Source organism: Bombyx mori, chromosome 6 (genome assembly GCF_030269925.1).
Source record: "Bombyx mori chromosome 6, ASM3026992v2".
Taxonomy (NCBI): domain Eukaryota; kingdom Metazoa; phylum Arthropoda; class Insecta; order Lepidoptera; family Bombycidae; genus Bombyx; species Bombyx mori.
Window position 1 is genome coordinate 13,374,196 of NC_085112.1, and position 18,404 is coordinate 13,392,599.

Here is an 18,404-nt window from a genome sequence, read left to right on the forward strand (position 1 = left end):
ACTTTCCTTAAATAATCCTTGTTTTGCCCTAAATATGTAAATTGCTCAACAAGGTCGCCAATTGTACCTTGTTGAGTAATTTACATTTTTAAACATTAAATACAAATTTAATGTTTTCCATGTGTTTCGATTTTATATTGGTGACATAGTCTACTCAATCCTAAAGCTAGATAGAAAAGTAATGAAACAATTCAACGAATATTCTTCGTTTAAAAATCCGTTATAGAACAATGAAAATCTATTTGACAGGCCCGTTAACACAAATAGGTCGCTAACGTTTGCGATATCAAGAAATAAAGGCACGCTTTGCATTACGTTCCATTGACCGAAAGTTTTAATTGGTGATGACATCAGCTGGTATATCACTCAATTATATAAAAGTGATTTTGCTTTAGCATTATGTGAAACAATAACAGAAATACATATGTATACACACAATATTAAATATCTATATATTAATACGTGAAGCAGAAACTTTGTACACCTTTTTACGAAAATTGCGCGGACACAGGAGTACGAAATTTCCCACACTTATAGAGAATATAGCGTTGACAATAGAACCATAATAATATTCAAACTTATAATTTCAATTAATTATAGTCGAATTTCGACTACTGCTGGACCATAAATCCTTAAATTCACTAACTGATAAAAATCTTTTGATTTTGTGTATTCATAATGTTTAGTGAAATGCAGCTTCAGTGCTATTGAATAAAGAGCGGGGGAGCGTCGTCACTTCGCCTTAATAAAAGACATTAAGAGAAGTATTCGCGTGAATGAATGAAACTTTTAATGAATTGTTATACCCATTCCGCGTATTGAATACACGACACATTTCGCTGTATCAGCCTGATTAGACAAAAAGTCCAATGTATATATGTCTCCTGGGAGTGTCGCTCATAATTTCTCAATTGACCAACAACACTTTATCCTTTATCCTATTTCAATTCTATTTTCCAATTTTCTGATTATTAATATTCTATATAATTTCAATAATCTAATCATTACTCCGGTTCTATAAAAAATATATATTTCTTTTAAAATTCGCGTCAATGAGAAGAAAAGTATTTTTTTTTTTATATATAAAAATAGACGGTAGTTACCACAACATTTAGACATCGACGAACGACACCTTAATCATCCTTGACCACGAAAACTCAATTATTCGAATCGTCAGATTTATTAAAATAAAATGGAAATAGGAAGTACGAGTCAAAGCCGTAAAGGACATTTTAAATATTTTTAATGCTTTGTTATTTTTAATTAATCTACCGATCATCCTTATAACCCTAGACCGTAGTAGTACATAATAGCCAAAAGAAAAATAATATATATGTTTATCTATACTATACTACTAGTGTATTTGCAAAATATTCGAATATGTATTTTGAAGATCTCATATATAAATTAGTATTTATGTGAGTTCTATTTTTGTGAAATTAGCAACACTTATGACGCACAAATTAGAACTAACATGGAGTTAATAAGTATACTAACTCTATGGGAACTAACTATACGGCAAGCAAGTACATTCCCTCCCGATCCACTAACGGTGCTTCTAGGTACTTCAAGCACCGGTCAATGTTCTCGTCGAACCCGTCGCTTGCGACGAAGGGCTCGATGAGCAAATTAACCCACAGACACAGCCCACTGAGTTTCTCGCCGGATCTTCTCAGTGGGTCGCGTTTCAGATCCGGTGGTAGATTCTGCGAAGCACGGCTCTTGCTAGGGTTCGTGTTAGCAACGTCGTCAGGTTTGAGCCCCGTGAGCTCACCTACTAGTTAAGGTTACGCTGGAATAGCCTCTCAAGGCTACCAGCTTAGGTAGGAAAAAAAAAAGTACATTCTATTATCATATCACATACATAGTGGATTCTAATCTTCCATTTGATCTAATAATACGTAGTGTTTATTCCTTTGGCTAAGAGACCAAAATTGAAACATTACCATTAAAACGAAATGTTTTCTGATGCCTACACTAAGCTACGCCATATTATCCCGACTCAATAAGGATTTATTTGCCGGTCCTTCCCCATGCAGCTTAAGCAGGAGAGACTTTGCGGCTTTGTGTCACCGATTATAATCAATCCAGCCAATAGCAATCTACGGTTTTTTTTTAGATTAATTAGAATTGGTAATTTTTGGTGCTTTCAAAACTTTTTTTCGACTGAAATGTATTACAGCTACGACACTATGATACGTGCGACCGGTCGATACTTCTGCACATTCCTGCAGTCCGTGGACAACATCCATCAGCGTATGCGGTACACTTTTCCGAGGATGCGGTCTCCGAGCATGCAGCTCACGAGGGCTCACAGGCACGGAGCTGAACTCGTATACAGCAGTGGAAGGACCGGCTTTACGCATTACCTGATGGGTGAGTGGTGTTGGCAGAAAATAACGAGAAGAAACTCGGTGTGTGTGTGTGTGTGTGTGTATTTTTTAAAATTTTAGATCGACAAACAAATTGATTTTGGGTTGATATCGGAGCCTAAATGCAGAAGCGGCTAGATTGTACGTCCCTAACTTTGTTGAAGTCTTTATGTGATAGTGGCCAGATACACCGTATTATCCTTTGCTTGTACTGGCTATATATAAGTAGATTTTTAAAATACATACAAAAACTTAAACTTACTTTTAGTGGTGGACATCTTGTGAGTCCGCACGGGTAGGTACCACCACCCCGCCTATTTCTGCCTTGAAGCAGTAATGCGTTTCGGTTTGAAAGCCGTTGTAACTTGTATCTCAAAGTGGGTTGCGCATTTGCGTTGTAGATGTCTATGGGCTCCAATAACCACTTAACACCGGGTGGGCTGTGAGCTCATCCACCCAATTAAGCAATAAAAAAATTGTAAACTTGTTGTTTTGACAGGCCAGCTCTACGAGATAGCCGAGGACATCTTCTCATTGAAGTTGAAAGTTTCCATCATGAAAGAGAGCATGGAGGGAACATACTATAATGCGGTTCTGAGATTGGAGTTCGACAATAGTGATTACGTAAGTATCAATTAACATTTTCGGCACTTTCTTTAGTCTAATCAGTAGTTTATTTCTAGAAAGCATTTCTAGAAAGGTAGGCAGCGGCTTGGCTCTGCCCCTGGCATTGCGTCCATGAGCGACGGTAACCACTTACCATCAGGTGGGCCGTGTGCTCGCCTGCCTACAAAGACAATAAAAAAAAAGAAAAAAATACAAGAAGCAGCTCAATTTTTGGAGAGCATATTTATTAAATTTGATGATAGCTATCGACTTGTCCACATACACGTTTCGGGCAGACCTTCCATTAATATCAGATGAAAATTATATTTGTGTGACAAAATAAAACATTAAAAATTTAATTTAACAATTGTTTAGTAGTAGTTCCATTTTTCTCACTGGAAAGGCGAAGGTTTATAACAGCCCTACAGCCTAATCTGTTATATATTCTAATTCATGAAAAATAATATGGAGCGACATGAAATAAAGTTAATTACTTTGGGACATTAATAAATTATTGAAATTAATTTCATTATTAAATGAAATTAAATGAAACGAGATCTTATAGGATAAATTATAGTCTCAGTAAAATGGTAGTTATTTACTGAGACTTTTTCAGTGGACTTTTTCGAAGATTCCGAAAAGTTTCGTACGGCGACTTTGTTTCATTTTACCACATTTGTGCACTTTCACAGCAACTAAACAGTGAATAAGCCACCATTATTACAAAACTAAACTAAATTAACAAAATAAAAAAATTCACACCACTTCGCTCCACGCGTTCCCGCCAAAAAGTCCTTCAATTCAGTTAACTTAAAACTACATAGTTGCTGGAGAAATTTAATAATTGATTGTGACTGATTAATTTTTCATAATTATTACCGGATAATAACTACAGTAATATTTTTTCTGTTACATTTGTAGTATTTGAGGGATTCAGCACAGCCTACCTGGCTTCAATACCAGAGTCCTCCGAGGTCTCACTTTTATTGTTTAACTGTCTCTCTGTCCTAAACGAAACGGCCAACTGAGAGAGCATCGCGGCAGAGATGGGCCAGACAGTAATGCCAATCCGTTTGTACTCAAAATACGCCCTATTCTGAGTAGATAGTAACCCAGATCTATAGTTCGAGAAACTTGGACATTAAATTATATTCGTGCTTCAGACCTTTGTCCAATACCATTCCATTTACGTAATCTATTCGTACAGTTTTCCGTGACATAGGTCTACAGAAATGGAAAAGTTATCTCATTATTTTGTTGAAATTCTGTTTGCTAAGATGGTTATAACAATTCCATGTGGCTTTCTGCGAAGCACGGCTCTTGCTAGGGCTTGGGTTAGCAACATCGTGAGGTTTAAGCCCCGTGAGCTCACCTACTAGCCCGGCGACGCTGACATGGTCTCCCTAGACCATCAGCTTAGGTAGGAAAAAATATATCTCACTAGATGACCCGGCAGACTTCGTAATGCCTCAATCGATAAATAAAAGACCTAAACTTTTGTATAAAATAAACTTAAAACAAACAAAAGGAATCCGTCCGACGGGGGACACATCAAAGGAAAAACAAAATTGTTATGTTTATTTAATTCCTAGCATTTTCATATTTATCTACCTTTTAAGCCTTCTCTGAACTTCCACAAATAATTTAAGACCAAAATTAGTCAAATCGGTCCAGCCGTTCTCGAGTTTTAGCGAGACTAACGAACAGCAATTCATTTTTATATATATATAGATTATAGTGTGACGGTAGCCATCACAGAACACAAGATATTTGACAGATGCCTAAATCTCGCTTACGACATTTTTAAGATAAGCATATATACAAGTTCCGAACAACAACATTCGGACCGTCGGTCTACCGAGCAAATATCACTCGCTCGGTGGAAGATCTTCCCTTTGTCGTATACCTACAATAGATTATAGCTTAATTGAAATGAAATAACATATTATGAAGACAAAAACAAGGTTAGGAATTAATTTCGAAAAGTTTTCATTGCTAAGCATGGTGTATAATGTTGTGTTTTGAAAAATGATGAATCTAAAACAACACCTGAAAGAGACAAATATAAACATCTAGACTAGAAGATTTAACATAATTATGTTAAATCATCGCGCGTGTCAACTGCACAAATATTTGTTATTCCACACATCATTTCCTTTATGAATTTTACTATACTGTGTACTTTGCAGATGCTTACAGAATTACATAATTTGCCCTATAAGGATATATTAGGTCAAACTCCACCTGATTAAAAGCGATTACTGACACCTTTAAGCGCAAGAGTCCCAATGCCACCTCTAACCTCAAAATAGTTGATATCTCAATTAAATTGCAATCATGCATGCTCTTCAAATCGCAACGCACTTAATATAACTCATAACAATCAAACACATCTAAATAACCAAACCTTTGCTCTTTTAATTTTTACTTTGAAATTAAGTTGTGACATGTGACATTTAAACGTCAAACAGACGTATCCCATCCCTAATGTAGCTAGCGCGAACATTGCACCACGAAATGAAAATGACAGTTGATTCATTTGCAATTTAACACACATTTTAACTATTCAGCTTCTATTGACGTCATCGGTCACGAGGTAGGTACTTCGTTGCTTTTATTCTGTGACACAATTCATTTCACTAGCAGTCCGCTCTAGGCGATACTGGGTCGCTTATAAGAAAGTTTTTTACTGATGGTAGGACGTCTTGTGAGTCCCGACGGGTAAGTACCACCACCCTGCCTATTTCTGCCGTGAAGCAGTAATGCATTTCGGTTTGAAGGGTGGGGCAGCCGCTGTACTGTAAAATACGGAGACTTAGAAATCATGTCTAAAGGTTGGTGGCGGCATTTGCTTTGTAGATGTCTGTGGGCTCTGGTAACCACTTAGCACCAGGTGGGCCTTGACCTCGTTCACCCATCGAAGCAACAAATTAAAAATATAAATAAAAGTTGGCTGATATTATTTTATATTGTAAAATAGTTCAATCGAGTGATTCCAATTAAGTAGGATAGCGCACCGCATTGATGTTCCAATATGTGGCTAAATGTGCATTACGTGTGACGTCAGTCGCTAATAAAGCAAACTAATAGTTTTATAAGATTAAGCACAACAATTAACCACATGTGACGTCAAATGTTGTGACTTTTTTATATAATGGTATATTACTTTATCGTTCAAAATGTTTTAACAACAATAAACCCGAGTTCAACTGCATACAAGTGAAAATACTATCAAAGTACTCGAAGTCTGCATTATTAAGGATAACTCTAAAAATATTGGTCGGTTCTTGAGATAATTTAAATGGAAGCATATTAGAATCATCAAGGTCACACACAAAAATGTAGCTGAGAATCTCCCGCTTTTTTGGAATCGATTAAATTAGATACATTCAAGTGAATGTTTGACTTAACAAAACAATCTAACATGCAATTATAAGAGGTTCTTTATAAATAAATGCATAATTGTTTTGTTTTAAAGCTCTGTGTGCTTAGTGCGAGTTTTTAACGTTCTCGATAGCGTAAAAGTTAACTCAATTTTGTATGGAGTTGGAACGTTTGCTTGCGTTTGCCGCTAGGGTCACTGTTCCAACTCCATACAAATTTGAGTTAACTTTTACGCTATCGAGAACGTTTAAAAAACTCGCACTAAGCACACTGATTGTCTGTTCGTATTCACTTTGATCGTCCTAGATCTATGTATTGTTGTATTCTTACATAACTACATCGTCCCCTCATGTAACATTTACAAAACAAAAGTCACACAAAACACAACACGAAAACAAATAGACTTCAGCGTAACTTATTTCACGTCTTTCTAGGGAGCCGTTCCGTTGCGTTCCGAATTCGTAACAGTTTTGTGAATGTTTGATAGAGTTTTATTTTTCCTTATCTGTCTTCAAGAGACCGACGGCTTGTGTTCGACTTTATTAGCTTACTTAGCTTCGATTTTTGGAGTTTACTCCTTTAGAATCGATTTACATATATAGGCCCGGGGTATGAAAATTATGGGGACCAAAATCGTACTAGCATGTCACACGAAATGCGTTATGCGCCTGATTGCGCATGTCACACGAAATGCGTATCGCAGGTGACGCCGGGCTGCTGCGCCGGCAGTCCGCCACAAAGCCTCGTACTGATCGCGCGTTTCTCTCATTATTGTATTTTCATATATTTGTTAGTCGTTTGTTTTGTGTCTCGTTAATTTGTTAATAATCTGTAGTGTATCGTGTTGTCGTAATATAGAACTATTTCTCGTATTGTTTCGTTTAATTTTTTATATCCAGTAAACTCCAGTCGTGCGTCGGAGCGGACACACACACTTTTTTTTTTTGAGAAGAAAAAGGAAGATTTTCCTTATCAGAAGATCATGTCACGAACCCAGGCCATCAGCTTTTTTTTATTCCTACCTAAGCTGATATCCTTGAGTCGCTAGTTCAGCGTAACTTTAACTAGTAGGTGAGCTCATGGGGCTCAAACCTGACGACGTTACTAACACGAACCCTAGCAAGAGCCGTGCTTCGCAGTATCTACAACCGGATCGGAAACGCGACCCACTGAGAAGATCCGGCGAGAAACTAGGCGAAGTGAGCTTTGTCTGAGGGTTAATTTACTCGTCGAGCCCTTTGTCGCAAGCGACAGGTTCGACGAGAACGATGACCGGTGCTTGAGTTACCTAAAAGCACCGTTAATAGATCGGGAAGATCCGAAATGATGTTGGCCATCACCGCTAATTCAATCTTAGACTGACTCGGTAGTGCAATAATTAGGGCTTCTGACCGTTGCGCCGCGGGTCGTGGGTTCGATTCCCACATTTGGCAAACATTCGTGTGATGAACAGGTTGGTTTGCTCTTTGGCTGGGTAACTAATACATATGTTTGTATATATTAAAACGTGAGTAAGTATGACAATCTCTGGTCCTCATAACACAGGGAATCTTAAATTGGGTGGATGATCGTGCATGATTTGCTCCCAGTTATTATCATTAAATAAATATTATACTATTTAAAAAGGGCCTTCTAATCGCAAATTGTAGACTTACACACGTTATCTTATTTAGAAATAAAAAACGCATTTTTGATGTTCTATTCGACCTGATATTGAATTAATGGAAATCTTTAAATCAAAAAAATACCGAATGAAATATATGATTTCATTCTGAAAAAAATTATAATCGAGCTTTGATGTTTTTCACGCAAAGCTCACGGCCGCTTGGTTTTTAGTGGTTACAGGTGGTTACTCTCCGAAAGTGAAAGCTCCCGTCAATGATTAGACTTGGAGTTGAAGTCACATTTGTATTGTATTTTTTCACGTAGATATTTGTAATCAATCTCAGACACAAACCATTTTGTTTTTTATCTGATTTGACAACGATGCAAACACACTTCTAGTATGTACAATGTATAATGTATTTACGTTCCGGTGGTAGATTCTGCGAAGCACTACTCTTGCTAGGGTCAGTGTTAGCAACACTCCGGTTTGAGCCCCGTGAGCTCACCTACATGTTAGGGCGAAGCTGAAATACCCTCTCAAGGCTATCAGCATAGGTAGGAAAAAATTAAAAAAAAGTTTATCCGTATTTCTCTGTGTCCATCTTTTTTTTTATTACTCTTGTAGGCAGACGGGCATATGGCCCACCGGATGGTGAGTGGTTACCGTCGCCCATGGACTTCAGCAATGCCAAGGGCATAGCCAAGCCGCTGCCTACCCCCTACCGCGTCTGAATAAACATTACTATACATTCTCTAAACATTTAAATGGTATTTTCTGAATGGAATCCAAGCGAACCCTATACAGATGTTGCTTACATCCGTGCTCACTTAATGTATGCCAATGTTTTATTTATTAGAAGAAATATCCGAAATTATTTAGACAAACAAATCCATTGTACTATTTTTGTTTTGCAACACGGGATCGCAAAATTTAGTTTATATCTGTAGATAATAAACAAAATATTTCCACCATATTTTTTTATATAGGACGTTTTTTATTGCATACTACCTGGCTCTGCAGACTTCGTAGTGCCTCAATCGATAAATAGAAAACCTAAACTTTTGTTTAAAATAAACTTAAAACAAACAAAAGGAATCCGTCCGACGGGGGACACATCAGAGGAAAAACAAAATTGTTATTTAATTTCGAGCATTTTCATATTTATCTACCTTTTAAACCTTCTCTGGACTTCCGCAAATAATTCAAGACCAAAATTAGCCAAATCGGTCCAGCCGTTCTCGAGTTTTAGCGCGACTAACGAATAGCAATTCATTTTTATATTTATGACATATTTGGAAGGTGACGAAGAGTACTGTATCACTTCGGAGTCTGTATTAGTCATGACTGTATCAGTTTAGGAAGTAATGTTAGACTGACAGTCCAAATATTATGTATATGGAACCTGCAGACTTATCTTGAAAATGTCGTTAGCGACATTCAGGCAAAACTTGTGTTCTATGATAGCTACATGTTACACATCATCATCATCAACAGCCCACAGTCGTCCACTGCTGGGCATAGGCCTCTGCCAATCCACACCACTCAGCCCGGCCTACAGATCTCCTCATCCACTTCTTGCCGGATTGGTAAAAGAGCTCTTGACCCAGTTTATTTTTTTATTTTTTTAATGCTTATATGCGTGGACGAGCTCACAGCCCACCTGGTGTAAAGTGGTTACTGGAGCCCATGGACATCTACAACGTAAATGCGCCACCCACCTTGAGATATAAGTTCTAAAATCTCAACATAGTTACAACGGCTGCCCCACCGTTCAAACCGAAACGCATTACAGCTTCACGGCAGAAATAGGCAGGGCGGTGGTACCTACCTGTGCGGACTCACAAGAAGTCCTACCACCAGTAAGCAAGAGGTCCTACCACCAGTAAACAAGAGGTCCTACCACCAGTACAAGAGGTCCTACCACCAGTAGTTACGTGAATACCCAATAATATCATGACGTGAAAGTAGCCACCTTGAGACGTGAGGTTTACGTCTCAATTGTCTATCCCAGCCCTTAAACCGAAATACAACAAAAGACACTAAGCGACAATTAAATAAATATAAACAATTTACCGAAGACAATAATAAATACGTGCATATCGACAATGAGCGTTAAACAAATTGAAGGAGCTATTAACGGATATCGAATAACATAAGGGGAGGTCGTTCGTTCCTTAACTGTGCGGTTACTGTCCATTGTCACAACTGTATTGTCTAAAACCTTGAACTTAATGGCTGAGTTATTAATTATGTAACGCTGACAGGACTGGAATTAGGGGGAAAATGAAGAGAAAAGAAAAATATCGCCATATGCTCTTAGTATAGGCTAAATTAGAATAACAATTTTAAAAATAAATTAGGAAATGTAACGTATATTATTTATTTATTTTTCCTGCCAAATCGTTGGTTTGACAGGTGAGCTCATAGGGAGGACATACTGATGCCTAATACTAGACCTAACCAAAGCATTGCTTCGCTGAATTTACCACTGGATCGGCATCGCGGCCTACATCTAGAAACTTAGTGGCCAATGGTACTTTAGCTTTGGTATGGTGATGAAATCAAATTAGCCACAATACTCTTTGCTTTCGCTTCCTATTACTGTAAGTGGAAGCGTTTGTGGCGTTTTATTATGCGTAAGCCGGAACGCACGAGATGTGGGAAAAAGGATATAGTCTGTGACACAATACCTTTTTACCGCCAAATATGAAAAACATAAAAATAATTTATAATGTGATAATAACTAATTTAATGTAATTACTTTATGCCGCTACAACAATAAAATTTATATTGTTCCAACTGTGGTGTTAATTACATAAAACACAACCTGGCGAAATAAAGAAGGGACTCTATATGAACTCCCTTACGTTATTTAAATCTGTTTAGTTTTAGAAGATCTCCCGGTCCGAGCGGTAGAGATACGAGATTGCAGTTGTTAAAAACATATAGAGATTCCGAACTAGCTCTATTTCAGAATGCCTTAGATCAGATTATATCCAAAGTTTTATTTCCAATTACGTCCCTGTTCGCGTTCGGTAGCCGCAAATGAGGCTCGCCTTCTAAGGAATGTTTTCTTATTTACTAACTTTCTTCAGCAAATTACGTACAACATACCATTTATTATGTACATTTGTAATGAGAGAAGCTAGAGTAAATTTGTAAATAGGAATGTCTTGTAAAATTTGTTATAATTAACCGAGTACTAGTACAAAAATAATTAGATATAGTTCATACTGAAAAACGATTACGTACAAAATAATAAAATATGTTTTTTGTTCCTGATAATTCTATAGCGAAAATAATAGCAATTTTTTTTTATTACTTAGGTGGGTGGACGATCTCACAGACCACCTAGTGTTAAGTGGTTACTGGAGCCCATAGACATCCACAAGAGTGCTATCCGCTACCTACAGCTGTTCGCCTCACGGATGGATCTGGACTGCCCAATAATGCAACACTGGACACGTGTGCATTTTGAGCACTCTGGATCCAAACCAGCCTTTAGATTAAGGTAGTTTTCATGTTAATTTAGAGTTTTTGTTTTATTATTATTATTATTATTATTTGATTTTTTGTTTTTATTATTATTGTTTTTGTTTTAGTCCGAGATTAGTTATTATTTTTATTTAATTTTAGTATAAATGAAATGTTAATGCAATGTAATGAAGACGTGTAATATGGATGTAAAATCTGAAGTAAATTAAATAAATAAATAAATAAGTTCTAAGGTCTCAACGCATTACTGCTTCACGGCAGAAACAGACAGGGTGGTGTTACCTACCCGCGTGGACTCACAAGAGGTCCTACCACCAGTAAAGCTAAAATGGAGACCACGTAATGGCAAGCGCAGTGTGGGCCGTCCACCTACCAGATGAACTGACAATCAGGTGACAATCGCTGGGACTTGTTGGATGCAGGCGGAAACAGACCTGCCGTACTGGAGATCATTTGGAGAGACCTATGTTCAACAGTGGACAGGCTGAGATAATGATAATCAAGAGTTTGTAGTGGGTAGCCATCATACAATGCAAGATATTTGACAAATGCCTGAATCTCGCTTACGACATTTTCAAAGTGAGCTTGCGTATATACAAGTTCCGAACAACAACATTCGGACCGTCGGTCTACCGAGCAATATCACCCGCTCAGTGGAAGATCTTTCCTTTCGTCGTTTAAGCCTTCCACAAGTTCAATGTTTTTAATTGAACTTCAATTAAGTTTACTCGATTTAAATAGCTGAATATATTTATTGTTGTGATATGTATATTTTTTGGAACGAAGTTCCTGAAAAAAATGTGATAGTAAAACCGTAAGAAAAAATCCGTGGAAAAAATCCGTGGAAAAAAGTGCGTAGAATAAAACCGTTAAATGAGACGTGCGCAGGCGCGACAGTCGCATACACAAGCGAGTAGTGTATAATACCTTTCTCTTTCTCCCTCTTTCTTTTCGTTCTCTCATCCATTCTCTTTCTATTTTACGTAATTACATATACATAATATAATTACATAATATAATACGAGCGATTCCGTATTAAATTCTTAACGGTTAATATTCGCTCTGACCATATTATCATCTCGAAAATTTACAGAGCCCATAACTACATTTCTTTTTAAATATAAAATTATATGTTTGTCTTCAATCGTTTTTCATTTAAGGTACAATCGTTGATGTTCCGCAAGAACATAGCGTGTCCTCTACCATCGGTGCCGGCTTCGCTACTGCTGCAATTGTTTCCGTTTGGAGTACTGCTTGACCGAAGAATGAAAATCTTAATGGCCGGCGAAAAAGTAACTCGTCAATCTGTTTTTAAAGCTATTTAGCGTTAAAATAACCCGCAAAATCTTGGAACGACTTTTACGAGTGAATTCAATATTTAAACGTGCAACAGTAATTATTTTATTGTCCTTAAGTACCTAATTTATGTTCAGTGTGCTTAGTACGAGTTTTTTAACGTTCTCGATAGCGTAAAAGTTAGTTCATATTTGTATGGAATGGGATCGTTTGCTTACGTTTGCCGCTAGGGGCGCTGATCCAACTGCATACAAAAATGGCTTAGCTTTTACGCTATCGAGAACCTTAAGAAGCTCGCACTAAGCACACAGATGCATGCATGTATGTGACTAGGAGATGTAAGGTAGAGGGGGAAGAGGTCGACCGAAGAAGACATGGATGGAGTGTGTGAATGACGATATGAGAGAGAGAGGAGTGAGTGTTGAGCTGACGACGAAAAATTAGCTGTGTCGATCCCACCTAGTGGGATAAGGTGAAGCAAAAGAAAAAGATGCCGGTGATATTTCGTACGTATAAAAGTACGTAAGGCAAGTTAAGCTTTTTTAAAATTCCTAATAATAATATTTTTTAGGTTTTTCTTCCTCGACTTGTGTCGGCTTTGATAAATATCCCGTCCCGTTTCCCAAAGGAAAAAATATATCTATACCCCAAAATTTTAATGATATTTTATGTGAAAAAAAAAAGAATAGAAAATGACTAAATGATGTAGAGAACCCCAGCGTGTGTTACTGTGCATGAGTAGTGCCTCTTCTTCTTCCTCGTCGTCCTCCTCGCTGCGTTATTGGCTGTTGTGTTGCCGTTGTATGAATGGTGTCTGTTGGATTTTGTGTATTTGATGAATGTTGTGTGTCGAGTGGCTGTTGTATGTCTGACGGTTGTGGCGTGTTTTGTGTGTAGTGTTCTTGTGTTATGTACGAATACTGTGTCTCCAAGCACCTTACTAAGTATAACTGATGTGTGAATAGCTGCCTGTTTCTGTAATGTTGCTGTTCAATTTATTTAGGTATCTCGTAATACTTTTAGCTACTACCCCGGTAGCGCCAACGACTATTGGGATGACAGACGTTTGTGTATTCCACAAACGACTGACTTCAGTTTTCAAAAGATGGTATTTGCTCAGTTTTTCAATTTCTTTAGCACCTATGTTGTAATCGGATGGTACAGTAATATCAATTAGGAAACTCCTAATAATAATATTTTCAACAGGCACATTATATATTTTTATAATGTATGGCATTTCGTTAACTTTGTTCTTATGTTAAAATTAAGTATTGATGTAATTTTAAAATTTAATCATTTACTTTAGTTGGTAGCTGCTTGGGGCGGACCGTATAATCGTATTGAAAAATCGTCAATCGTCGAAGTTCTACGCCTGAGGAAACCAAAAGTTTCGTTTACTTGGGATAAGGCGAGTATCAATTTATGATTTAAATTAAAATTTGAAAACTCATTTCGACGGACGCGTGTGACGCGATACAGCACACGTAAACTTATTACAGAGTTAATATTTATGACAATTTATTTTATTCGATATAAGTTAAGAAAAAAAAATTTTTTTGTTGTTATGGTTCCCAAATTTTGGTAAAATCGTCTCTAATTACTGGTTTACACAAAGAAACGGGGCTCGATTACAAATTGGTTGACTAAGTCAACTTGACTTTCTCGGTGCTTTTAGGTCCCTCAAGCACCGGTCAATGTTCTCGTCGAACTCGTCGATTATAACGAAGAGTTCGACGAGCGAAATAGCCCACTGAGTTTCTCGCCGAATCTTATCAGTGGGTCGCGATCGCTATCCGGTGATAAATTCTGCGAAGAACTGCTCTTGCTAGGGTTAGTGTTAGCAAATTCTCTTAGGTTGAGCCCATATGATTACCTACCCGTTTGAACTCTTAAGCTATAAGCGAATAAGTCGGGGGGAAAAAAGTTGATTTTTATACACTCCTGTTTTTTAATGTTTCTGCTACAAAGGCAACGAATTTTGATGGTATTATTACTATTACTGTTACTGTTACAAATTTCTTGTACGAGTATTATTATCAAAACATTGGTTAGCGGAAGCATCCTCTGGTTTGTCTTTGACGTTTCCGAAATCCATGAGCTTATATTTCTCGTAAATTTGTCTTATCTTTCACATTTTTTTATGAAGTAATCTATATATGTATATATCTATAAATGAATTGTTGTTCATTAGTCTCGCTAAAACTCGAGAACGGCTGGACCGATTTGGCTAACTTTGGTCTTGAATTATTCGTGGAAGTCCAGAGAAGGTTCAAAAGGTAGATAAATATGAAAATGCTCGGAATTTAATAAAAATAACAATTTTGTTTTCCCTTTTATGTATCTCCCGTCGGACAGATACCTTTTGTTTGTTTTAAGTTTATTTTGTACAAATGTTTAGGTCTTTTATTTATCGATTGAGGCACTGCGAAGTCTGCCGGGTCAGCTATTTTTAAATAATAATTTGTCAATGTAACTAAAATACATAAAAGAACAACAACAAAATAAATTGCATATATGTCAGAATAGGATAGAGAGAAGCGTATTGGGAGTAAGTAGAAGGGATAAAATAGAACTATAAAAAATCAAAGGAGAGACTAAATTTGGAAAAAGTTCAATCAATATGCAGAAAATTAAAATGGCGCTGGACGGGACATATGATGAGACAAAAGAAAGACAATGGACCAGAATAATAACGGAATGGTACCCTAGAGAAAACAGAAGAACTAGAGGAAGACAGCCAAAGCGATGGGAAGACGACTTGAAGCAAGTAGCTGGGCCAGGATGGTTACGTACCGCAAAGGACAAAAGCAAATGGAAATCCTTAGAGGAGGCCTTTGTCGAAAGACAAGCTGTTAAGAGGAGAGATAAGCCGAATGCCGAGATATGTTTTAGTATAAGTTAATTTTATAGTTTTCTTACCTCTGTTTTTAACATTTTATGTTTAGTTAAATAAGTTAAACTCTAACAGCAATAAAGGCTTATTTATTTATTTGGTCAATAGGTGGTCTGTATGCAGACAATGATCTTCGAACTGGAGTTGGTGCGTTGGCGTGCGAAGTCCACGAGTGAGGCGAGACGAGGGTCTCAGGGTGCCCGTTCCATATTATTAAGGGGACCCATTTATCTACTCGAAGAAATTGACGCCCTCATCTTCTTATGCAGTCCCATGTATGGCTCAGATATCTGGTCTTCTCGCATTAAAACTGTATAATCTCAAAACTTACTAATTTTACAGGAGAGTGTTTAAAGGTTTAACATACGTGATATTTTTAATATCATCATATATAATATATATCATTATAATCATCTTTGCAACATTATTTTTTTATGTTTTACCAGTTACATTAGCTGTCTTTTAAAACAAGATAAAATGATGTATTAATTTTGTTAATAGTAATCAAAACATAGGTAAACTAAAAAAAAAAAGTAAAACTACGCTCTTTTGACATACTGGTGATACCGAATGTTTCCGCATATTAACTCAATTTCGAATGTTTTTGGAAATTATACACTTTTAATGCGAAAAGACGATATGTTTATTTTAACCGTGATTTTAACAGTCTATCTGGAGCGATGATATGTCTGATCACTAATGAATTCAACCATTAAAATATTACCTATAAAATGAAATATTTATAATTAGCTTGTTTTTTGAAAACGTTAAAATAGTAACATAATAATCACTATATAATTTATTTAAATACTACTTTTTAAAATGGATACTTAGCGGTTAATTACTTTTTTAGATTATTCTTCAGTCCATCTGATGATTCTTTGAAAGATATCGCTTTTAGCCATTTTAGCCAACGCCAATTCTTCTAATTGTATTTGATTTTAACTTTACTTTAAAATAAATGTTATTAAAACGAATTTACATTTCAATCCAGTAGATCAATATTATAGTTAAGAAAACTTTGAAAGCCTTTTTTTTTATTTGTTAGGTAGTTTCAACTTATGTGCAATGTACAGTTATTTATTATTCTTATAATAATTTCCAGCTTCAATGATCTAGAGGAAATCCGGCAAGCAGGTCTATACGTCGCCGATATGAACGGACATGGACTCTCTAAGGAGATGCTCCTAAACGGTTGGCAGCATCTCTCCAGACTAGAACTACTGTTCGAGAAAGCGGAGACCCGATGTTCGTCTTTGGAGAAATCCTGTAGACTACTGGACCAGTGGAAGAAGAGAGGCGATCAGCTGTTATACTCCATGATACCGAAGGGAATTGCTGATCATTTGAGAGCAGGACGAGATCCGATGGCTGCTTGTCAAGTTAGTGATTAAGACCAAATCTATAGAAGCATATTGACACTAAATCTATGGAAAACATATCGCACATACAAAGTCACTTATGCAATTTTTGTTAACACTGAAATGAGTATGAGAAAATACATTTTTATACTTATTAGTTATAGTGAGACAAGAGAGATGTTTGCTTTTACTGATGTAGTTTGTAGTTTAAATATTATCATTTTATTTCTATAGCCTAACAGAACTATTACTGGTTACTGGTGGTAGGACCTCTTGTGAGTCCGCACGTGTAGGTACCACCACCCCGACTATTTCGGACAGCAGTAATGCGTTTCGGTTTGAAGGGTGGAGCAGCCGTTGTAACTATACTGAGACCCTAGAACTTATATCTTAAGTTGGGTAGCGCATTTACGTTGTAGATGTCTATGGGCTCCAGTAATCACTTAACATCAGGTGGGCTGTGAGCTCGTCCTCTCATCGAAGCAATAAAAAAAAAAAATTAATTATATAATAAGATGTTGAATTTTCCAACGTTTCTCCTGAAAAATTACATAATTTGCATAAGTGACGTTATCGCACCGTATATGCGATATTTATACCGATTTCGGTATTAGGTAATACCGAAAATCAAATAAATCAAGAATTCGATATTCGAGAATTCGATATTGTCAGAGTACGTAGGAATATTTGGTTGATCATGAAGATAGAATGTAATTTATCACGCTTATCAATTATTCCAAAACTCGAATCAGATCTAATTAATAGCGTATAATAATAATTAATTAATAGCAGCGTTCAAGAAATCTGTTAAAGAACACCATTTATCCTTACTATATTCAATAAAAGTATATATATTTGTATATGTATGTGTATATATTATTATATGTAATGTTTACTGTATGCCACTAGGTTTGTGTTCCTTATTCTTCTTACCTTCTGCAGGCCTACTGGAAGAGATTTCAACATGAAATAAGTAGTGCCCTTGTACTCTGTATCCTTATTGTCTTGTTTCTTCTAACAGTTGTGTGTACAAAATATATTAAATTAAATAAATAATATTGCAGGCGTTCGAATCTGTGACGATAATATTCTGCGGAGTCCAGGTAGCAGAGGCGGGGACTCGTGCCGACGTCATGCAGACCGTCGCTTATATTAACGATGTGTATTCGAGGATCGACCGGCTCCTTGATACTCATCGAGTTTATAAGGTAGGCAACACCTCTTTTACTGGTGGTAGGACCTCTTGTGAGTCCGCGCGGGTGGGTACCACCACCCTGCCTGTTTCTGCCGTGAAGCAGTAATGCGTTTCGGTTTGAAGGGTGGGGCAGCCGTCGTTACTATACTTGAGACCTTAGAGCTTGTATCTCAAGGTGGGTGGCGCATTTACGTTG

The 18,404-nt window shown here is 36.9% G+C and overlaps 1 protein-coding gene across 3 annotated transcripts in view; it reads left to right on the forward strand.

Annotated features, from left to right (window-relative positions):
* The window catches only part of LOC101746281 (soluble guanylate cyclase 89Da), a 38,403-nt gene that overhangs the window by 10,527 nt on the left and 9,472 nt on the right, over window positions 1-18,404 (forward strand). For all 3 annotated transcript variants that reach the window (XR_001140322.4, XR_001140323.4, XM_004923527.5), the window contains exons 4-10: window positions 2,183-2,376; window positions 2,872-2,996; window positions 12,624-12,755; window positions 14,066-14,167; window positions 15,761-15,927; window positions 16,758-17,034; window positions 18,078-18,221. Coding sequence is in view for 1 of the 3 variants with exons in the window: in XM_004923527.5 (XP_004923584.2) it covers window positions 2,183-2,376; window positions 2,872-2,996; window positions 12,624-12,755; window positions 14,066-14,167; window positions 15,761-15,927; window positions 16,758-17,034; window positions 18,078-18,221 (1,141 nt within the window). In the remaining 2 variants the exon portion in view is untranslated. The remainder of the gene's footprint in view (window positions 1-2,182; window positions 2,377-2,871; window positions 2,997-12,623; window positions 12,756-14,065; window positions 14,168-15,760; window positions 15,928-16,757; window positions 17,035-18,077; window positions 18,222-18,404) is intronic.